Genomic DNA, 9,413 nt, shown 5'->3' on the forward strand with positions numbered 1-9,413 from the left:
AATGTCGTCAAGCTATTTAAACTATTTAGGCCTTACTGAGGCAGCTGGGACACCTGAGAAAGCCTTCACACTATCTCTTAATGGTTTTCTAATATTCTTACATCAGAATCAAAGGTTGAAACATGGTAGGACCTTTGATAGGCCCTGTAAGAAATGGAGCTAGTAACTCAACTCAACAAGGGTCCAAGACGCAGGATCAAAAAGGATTGGGCGGAGGAAAGGGGGGGAAAAAAGGAACAGAACAGAAGGGAAGGAGGAAAGAAAAAAGGAAGAAAAAAAAAATAAGGGAAGTTGGAGTGCCTGGGTGACTCAGTCGTTAACATTCTTCCTTCGGCTCCGGTCATGATCCCGGGGTCCTAGGATCGAGCCCCACATCGGACTCCCTAATCAGCGGGAAGCCTGTTTCTCCCTCTCCCACTCCCCCTGCTTATAATAAATAAATAAATAAATAAATAAATAAATAAATAAGCGTAGAACTTGTTCATCATCAAAGGGTATTTTAGGCGTCTGGAGACTTTTCCTCAGTCTCTACTGGCCAGGCAGAGACTTAGCCCCTGGCAAACTGAAGCCAGATTCTGACCCTGGGTGACATTTCCTGATTCTTCAGTAAATATCTCTGAGATTCCTGGAAGGTCAACTGGAGAACAAAACAAAACAAAACAAAAAACAACAAAAAAACTGACTTTCCAAAAAAAGCGGGGGGTGGGGGGGAATAGAGTGAAAAAAGGAAACCATAAAACAAAGAAAAGGAACAGGTAGTGAAACCACATCCTCACTGAGACCCACACACATGAACACACACACACATACACTGCTATAAGCTGAATTATATTCCCCAAAATTCATATTTTGAAATCCTAACCCCCAAAACCTGAGAATGTGGCCATATTTGGAGAAAGAGGTAACCAAGGTGCAATGAGGTCATATGGAAAGGCCCGAATTCAATATGAGCGGTGTCCTTATAAGAAGATAACTTTAGGCCACACACTCACAGAGGGAAGACCATGTAAAAACACAGGGAGAAGGTGACCATCTTAAGCCAAAGAAAGAGGCCCCAGAAGAAATCAATCCTACTGAGACCTTTATCTCAGACTTCTAGCATCCAGACTGTGAGAAAATAAATTTCTGTTGCTTAAGTCTCTCAGTGTGCAGTATTCGTTATGACCTAGCAAACCAGTACACACACACACACACACACACATTCAAGAGCAAGTCTCTGGATTGCCCCATTCAGTAAAAAGAACCCTGTTTCAAGGGACCAAGATACATGTGACCAGCAGAAGGGGAAGAATGGCCAAATGTACCACGTACCTGCAGTGAGGATGGTCCCCTCCGTGGAAAGCTCAGTGGTTGGAAGAACTGTGGTGGTTTCAGAAAGAAATGTTGATGTGGCTGGAGGGCATGTCGTTGCCACTGTTGTGAGGGCAGTGGTGGTTCTTGTCTGAAGTGGCGTTCTGGTTGTGAGCTCAGGTGTAATCATAGCTGTTGTTGGAAGCACAGCTGTGGTTGTTGTCAGAGCAGTGGTGGTGGTTGGGAGACGTGTTGTGGAGCGCCTGGTTGATGGGGCTGTAACCAGTAGAAGATATGTCTGGTACCAATCAGAGACAGAGGAGAAGGGAAACCATAGAAATATATGGGGGATCTGTCTATTTCTCTTCATTTCTGCTGCCCTTACCTGGTCTCCTGAGTTGAACCACTGTCTGCCCATGAAAGTTGGGTTTCTTACCTCTACTCTTGGCCTTTCCAATCTGCTCTTCATAGATTGGTTAAAATAATCTTTTTAGATGACAAATAATTATGTCAGTCCCCTGTTTGAAACTTTTTACTGGGTCCTCCATGCCCCTGAGATAAAGGACCCAATCCCCAAACTTGACCCACAAAACTCCACCTGATCCTGCCCTTTCTTTACAATCTCAAGTCTCCACTCTACTCTTCTTGCTTTCCCCAGCCCGCTGACCTTTCTCCATCTCTCTGAACAGTGATCTCACCTTGGAGGGACTTTGTACCTGTTACTCCCTAGCCTCTCCTTTTATTAGGCTGACTCCTACTGAACCCTCTTGTAGCAGCTAAAAGGACACTGCTGCACGGAGGTCATCCATATTCTGCCATAGTGATTAGGTTTCTTGGTTTTGCATTGCCATACTTTGCCTTCGCAGCATTTATTGCATTCCTAACTGCACATTTTATCTGATAATTATGGTTTAACACCTTTCTCTCCCTCTTGACTGCAAGCTTCATGAGGGGAAATCTGGTATTTTCTTTGTTCTCTGCCACAAATCTAATACCTACCCCAGTGTTGGACACATAGGAGGTGTTCCAAAAACATTGCATCAGTGAGCAAACGAACAATTGCCTCAAAAGTGAGCCCAAACAGGGGCTCCTGGGTGGCCCAGTAGGTTAAAGTCTCTCCCTTCAGCTCAGGTCATGATCTCAGAGTCCTGGGATCGAGCCCCACATCGGGATCTCTGCTCAGCAGGGAGCCCGCTTCCTCCTCTCTCTCTGCCTGCCTCTCTGCCTACTTGTGATCTCCATCCGTCAAACAAATAAATAAAATCGTAAAAAAAAAAAAAAAAAAAGTGAAACCAAACAAAATTTCAGTCAAATAAGATGAAGAAGCTCTAGAGTTGTGCTGTACAAAATAGCACCTGTAATTAACAATAATATTTTATACACTTGAAAATTTGCTGAGTAGAACTCATCTTAGGTGTTCTTTCCATAATAAGATAAAATTAAAATCTAAAAAAAGTGAGCCCAAAGTATGCCACATGGGTTGAAAAAATAGTCTCTTTCTGATATTATAGGTAAACTTACACCAACTCCACTGACCCCTAATATTTGAATTTGGGCCCATCAGCCACAATTATTCTATATGTGCTACCCTCTCTTAAATATGACAAATTTCAATTAACTCTAACAGATTCCAGAGAGCTTAGAAATGACCCATGGACATTGAGTTCAACAAGTATTTTATAAAATAATACCTAGTTATACCAGGCTTGAAAAGAGAATGCTTGGATTAGCATCATTTAACTTCAATAAATCAGAAAAAATAACTTCTTTATCACAAAGCACTTTCAGAGAAAAATATACTAATGTGTATGAATGTTCTCGAGGGAGAAGCATCCATATAAGTTGTTCTCAAATTCTAGACTGCACTGAAGTCCCCTGAGAATCCTGTTAACTGTCTGGCTATAAGCATATGACCCTGCCTCCCAAAATGCCTACCCAGTTAGGAACAGAGCACAAGAATCTTCCATCTTTGATGTAGGTTGAACACAGAGCTTACTCTGAAAGGCTCCATTCCAAGCAAGCAGGAAAGCTGATTACTGTTAGCATAATTCAACCTTAGGCTGTTTTCCATGCATCTCAAATCTTTAAGAGTTCCACCATATTCCAGTTTCTTCAAAAGCAAGTAATATTAACAGAAGGAAAGGCCACCTGAAAACTGTTACGATGGTCTCCAAATCTCATGCCCTCTCCCCTCTGCTGGAAGTCACAAACTATTGGCTGATGGGCTGAAGCTGATCCATGGACACATTTTATTTAGTTTACATGGTAATTCTTTTTTTAATCTTAGGCAGCATGCAAAAATCAATGCCATGCACATAAAAATTGGGAGATCTGAAAACACTGCACACAAATTTCTGCAAAGTGACAATCTCCTAGGTAAGAAGCAGATGCTTTCTGCACATTGATCCTGAAATTCACTGGTAGTCTTCTCCATGTACCCTCCACTCACTCATTTCTAAGGTCTTCTTGGCCCCCATGCCATTTGCTTCCTACTGTGGCTCCTCTAGCCATAGAGACACATCTTAGATTTCATCTCCTTCTGCAGATACAAGCCCCTTTGTGCACGTACCTCTCATCAACCGCAGGCGAATGTTCTTCTTCACGTCATTGAACCAGCCAGGGACCTCTATGCGGCAGCAGTACACACTGCTGTCATCTTCATTGGTGTTGAAGATGGTCAAGGAGACATGGCCTCTCCGGATAATGCCCAGAAGTTCGTATTTTGGTGACTTCTTGGACAGCACCCGCCTCCCATCGGTGTGGAGAAGCTCATTATTGCATTTGGATTTGGGACACTCACCCTTCCCCCAGCACATGCTGTTCCTGTTGTGAGACCAGGATGAGTATATACAGGGCAAAGTCACCGTCTGACCCAAATACGCTGTCACAGTCTCTTCTGCAGCTGAACCTGTGAGGAAAGATGAGAAAAATAGGCTATGTGGTTCTAAAATCTCTCAAATATGCTACATGGCATTTGTGTAGATAGCCGCTTCCAGGATGATGAAAAGAGTTGTAGTGTATATCTTTTTAGCTTAAATTCTGGCATTTCCTTAGCTGCCGCTGAGTCCCTAACTCCATACCCTTTTGTCCCCTAACTGGAGACAGTTGACCCATGTGAGTATCCAGACTTGTCTCCACAACAAGACGTTTTGGCTGATCTTGGGACACCTGGGTGGCTCGGTTGGTTAAGCATCTCCTTTTGGTTAGGTCACGATCCCAGCCTGCATCAGGCTCTCTGCTCAGCAGGGAACCTGCTTCTCCCTCTCCCTCTGCCTCTCTCTCTGTCAAATAAATAAATAAAATATTTTTAAGTAAATAAATAAATAAAAACACCATTCAAAAAATGATCTTGAGTACCATTCCATAAACAAAAAAAATTCTCTCATGAAAAGGCCATCACTTTAATCCAATTCCACTAACTTATTGAGCAGATCCAAAACCAACACTCTACCCACTGTATCTCAATAAGCAGTGAGCATGTACTACAGACCCAAATGCTTCAAATGGGACTTGCTCCACCCTCCAATCCAGAGAATGCCATAGCAGTAACATGGGCTTTTGAACTACATTCTATTTTCCTTCTCCTGTTTCAGTACTGGATACAGAAATTAATTGTTCTTGACCATCTATTCATTGTTAGAGAATATGAAGTTAGGTGGAGTTTGAAAACATTTTTAATGTTAGAACTGAAAAAGACCACAGAAATTAGATACAATGGCAGCTGTGACATACAGAAATGCAGGAAGGTTAGTCCTACCAGATAAGCTGTGTAAGATGGAAGGCATCACTATTTCTAAGATGAAGTAGTCATCTTTGCCAGCTTTGGCTGCTCATCAGCATGACCTGGGGAGCTTGTTAAAAATGTAAATTTTATTGTCCAACCCTGAATCAGAACCTCTGAGGCCATGGAAATACACCTAACCAAATTCTCCAAGTCATTGCTTGTTTGTTTGTTTTTTTAAGATTTTATTTGTTTATTTGACAGAGATTACAGTTGTTGGAGAGACAGGCAAAGAGAGAGAGGAGGAAGCAAGCTCCCCGCTGAGCAGAGAGCCCGATGCAGGGCTCAATCCCAGGACCCTGGGATCATGAACTGAGCCAAAGGCAGAGGCTTTAACCCACTGAGACACCCAGGTGCCCCTCTCCAAGTCATTCTGATGGCAGCTGTGACATACAGAAATGCAGGAAGGTTAGTCCTACCAGATAAGCTGTGTAAGATGGAAGGCATCTTACATGGAAGGCTTGCTTCTCACCCACTGTTTGAGGACCAAGAGACAAGCTCTTCTACGATTACTTCCATCTCTGAGAATCTATTAAATATTTTCACTGCTGCAAATATCAAGCCCAGTAGTTTAAGAGAGCATCAGCAATTATTCTAATACCCTCACCCCACAAAAAATTCTCTTAAAGATAGGCTGAAGCTCCAGACCATCAGAACTTCATCCTGGACCTGCTGGGGTCTATAGATCCTGCTTATTGTTTTCTCCAGCATAACTTCCTGTGAGACTCTCCATTCACTAACTTTGTGGACCTATACGGCTATGCTGTATAAGACAAGGCCAGCATTACCAGGTTCCTCTCTGACTCAAGTGTCAGGAATGTCCACATATCCCTCTCTAGAAAAAGGTGAGCACAAACTTTAAGAGTCCGCAAATTCAGAGCAGCCTAGAGCCTTCCCTGAAATCACAGTTTCTTCATTTCATCCTAGTAGAAATGTTTCAATGATTGTAAATGCTCTGGAAGTCCCTTTGGCCCACCACAAAACAAGGAAAAATAAATAAATAAGAAATTCATTGTCATCACTTTCACCTATATTAACAACACAGAACATATGCTCCTAAAACTAGTAACTCCTACAATGTGAACTTATTCTTATATTTGGAAAATTAATAACAAATATGTGCAGGAATTATTTCTGCTGGAAACTGGACAGTTTATTTTCTTAGTATCATAGTATGGAAGGAGGCATCCTATTACTCAGTAAGAAAAGACCAGATACAGCAGACAAAACAGGCATAGATAAGGAAATGTAAGCAGCCAGTCAATTTCACCTGTGAAACTGGCAAAAATTTAGAATGTCATTGATATTAAGGTTGGCCAGACAGGGACCTAGGAAATTATTTAGACTACTGGAATATACTGAAATAAAATGGGAAGTTAATTGATAGAGCCAAACTATGGGGCAATCTGGCAGTTTCCATTAATACCAAACATGCGTATATCCTAGCTAAGCCTCAGCAATTTTATGTTTTGTTATGCACACTAGAAAAACACATATCCGCAAAGAATCCTATTTGCAAATGTTTGCTACAGCTTTCATGTATATATGAGTGAAACGAACAATGCGTGCATGGGGAATGGCAAAACATATGCATATGCATTCCAAGGAATCATGAATGAATCATTCATTCCCTGTAACCATTCCAAGGCTAGTAAAAGTAGAGAGAGCTATATCAGTGGACATGAAAACTTCTTATTAATATATGAAAAGGACAAATTCATAACAATACATAAAATATAAAAGTATCTGTTAACATAAATAAGACAATTTGCTTTTTTTTTTTTTTTTTTTTTTTTGGTTGGCACAGATGAATGAAGGCAAATGCATAGAAAAATGTCTGGTGAGATACACACCTAACTCTGTACCAGTCACCTCTGTGATCAGAGAAAAGGAACTGGGGCTGGAAGTAGTAGTCAAAGGGATTTTAGCTTTATAATGGCTTCTGTTTTTTCACCAAGAGTGTTTCTATATCACCAATCTGATTAAAAATTAATATTAAAAAAAGAAAGCAGGCAATTTGGTGTGGCAGAAAAACATTCATTAGGCTTACATTGTAAACCTCATTCTGCCAGTTACTGCTTTTGTGTTCTTGGAGGAAATCCACAACAATCCTGACTTCATTACCATCAAAAGACAAAGGGGATATATAATACTTGCTTCAGAAATAGTTCAGAGTTTCACATGCCATGAAGTATCAAATGACACATGAAAGTAATAAAGTATTGGTACAAGTAACCAAGAATTTCAGAATTTATAAATAGGATGGGAATCTGTTCTTGCCATTATAAAAGTATCTTGGAGTATAGGAATCATTGGCATCAAATCAATTCCCCTCTTCAGAAATGGTAGGTGCAATGAAGGTTCTGGTGCCAGCTGGTTTCGTTCTCCAGTTGGTGACCTCAGAAAAGGTCCTTTACCAACCTGGGTTTCAGCTTCACCATTTAGAGAATAAAGGGTTTCATTCCACATCTTTTTCTTTTTTGGGGGGAGGGGAGGTTATTTACTATTTATTTGAAAGAGCAAGAGAGCGCAACAGAGGCAGGGGGAGGAGGAGCAGAGGGAAAGAGACAAGCAGGATCCTCCTGACATGAGGCTAGATCCCATGACTCTGGGATCATGACCTGAGCCGAAGTCAGACACAACCTAGTGAGACACCCAAGCTGCCCTTCATTCTGCATCTTTCAAGAGCATCTCCAGTCCTGACTGATTCTTTGTGATTCTGAGCAGTCGCTCTCCTCTAAATTAGTCATTTCGGAAAAGGTACAAATGAAAAACAAGCAACAGACCATTCTCCAGGTACAGCTTCCTACATGTAAGGTTGGAGAAGCCCACACAACCAGCATCCAGCCAGTAGCAGGAAATGTGGACCTAGACTCCAGCAACCTTCAGCACAATGAAACCTCCACACCTCAACTTACTCAGGACAAGATAAAGACGAGTGAAAACACTGATAAAGTGACAGGGACTGCGTTCTTTCGGTGAACTCCTACAGAGTACCAGGGGAGGGAGGCAATTAAATGATCAGTTACCTCAGGGTAATAAATTTTCTAATGAATGACTCCATGGGAGATAAGAACTCAGAGCAGAAGCACCTAAACCGCTCCAGAGGCTGGGGGTGCTCCAGAAAAGCCTCACTTGGGTGGAGACCACGTAGTTTCAGAGGAAAGAAAGTCAGACAAAAATCAGCATGACAAAGGTTCAAAGGGTAGAGAGAATACATTTGTTTTCCTTGGAATGCAGGTGTTTTCTCACGCAGCCTATTTGAAAGATCATGTGCAAATAACTATGAACTTTAGAAAGTGCTAGGGACATTAGATACTGCCTAGTTCCAGAATCATGGATTGTTCAAATTGGTCTTACCAAAGCCCCTCATTTTATACATAGAAAAGTCACCAATTTTCGAAAGGTTCCCAATGTTAATGGTTAGTGACCAAGACACAAGGGCAGCTCAGTGCAGAGCATTTTGCCCAATGCTGCCAGGATGCAGAAGTCTAAGCTTGCCCAAACTGAGCGTATACATCTGCAGCATCCAAAACCTGGAAACAATGCACAGAAAAGAAGCCTCGCCTTGAAGCCTCATCCTCAGCAAAATAAAACAAACAAAAAGCAAACTATAACTCCTAAAAATCAAGAGGGAAAGTAAGAATTATAATAGGAGCTCTTGTAGAACAAATTCCCCAGACTCCAACTGTGCTAATAGTACCTGCAGAAGAAATTTCTTTTTCCCATCTCATCTGACCCTTTATTTTGTGTTTCTTCTTAAATGGTCCTTTCTGATATGAACACAAATTGTCCCACCCTAAAACTCCAAAACCAGTTGCAGGATAAAAATCCTGTGTTAACAAGAAAGGGGAGAGACCCTCAAAGAAGGAAGCCTGGAGGGAAGGAGGGATGAAGCAGGCTTCTGCTCTATGGAGGCCTGATCAGCCATGAGAATCCAACACAGGATGCCAAGCTATCCAGAGACTCCTGCATGGAAGGATTCAGAACACTTACTCAGAGAGAGCCGCCCAAGCTCAACCAGCAGCCAGAGAATAAGAGGCCCTTTGGACATTTTGATGGTTGGCAGGCCCCAGGAGTCTGTCTGTCTGTCCAAAGCCCATTTCTTATACTCCAGTGAATGCTGACAGGGCAGGACATTTTAGTTTCATTTCTCTTTCTGCTTCATAATCTTCCCTTTCCCCCCTCCTGAATGGCTTCCCTCAATCTGGGATGTACGATAAAATGTGCTGAGCACTTTTCTCCCAGCCACTAGTGTATGCCAAATGTGTGCACAGATCGTGAGGTTGCATGTGTATTCCTTTGTCCACATGTATCGAGGGATTTCCTACCTGTGTGTTAG

General features: G+C 41.9%; 1 protein-coding gene across 2 annotated transcripts in view; it reads right to left on the reverse strand.

Moving 5' to 3' along the window:
* The window catches only part of TIMD4 (T cell immunoglobulin and mucin domain containing 4), a 32,177-nt gene extending 23,012 nt beyond the window's left edge, over positions 1-9,165 (reverse strand). For both annotated transcript variants that reach the window (XR_009407410.1, XM_059417235.1), the window contains exons 1-3: positions 9,068-9,165; positions 3,860-4,198; positions 1,312-1,566 (exon numbers count right to left, since the gene is read on the reverse strand). Coding sequence is in view for 1 of the 2 variants with exons in the window: in XM_059417235.1 (XP_059273218.1) it covers positions 1,312-1,566; positions 3,860-4,198; positions 9,068-9,125 (652 nt within the window). In the remaining variant the exon portion in view is untranslated. The remainder of the gene's footprint in view (positions 1-1,311; positions 1,567-3,859; positions 4,199-9,067) is intronic.
* Positions 9,166-9,413: the final 248 nt, after the last annotated feature.

The sequence above is a fragment of the Mustela nigripes genome, chromosome 12 (assembly GCF_022355385.1).
Source record: "Mustela nigripes isolate SB6536 chromosome 12, MUSNIG.SB6536, whole genome shotgun sequence".
Taxonomy (NCBI): Eukaryota; Metazoa; Chordata; class Mammalia; order Carnivora; family Mustelidae; genus Mustela; species Mustela nigripes.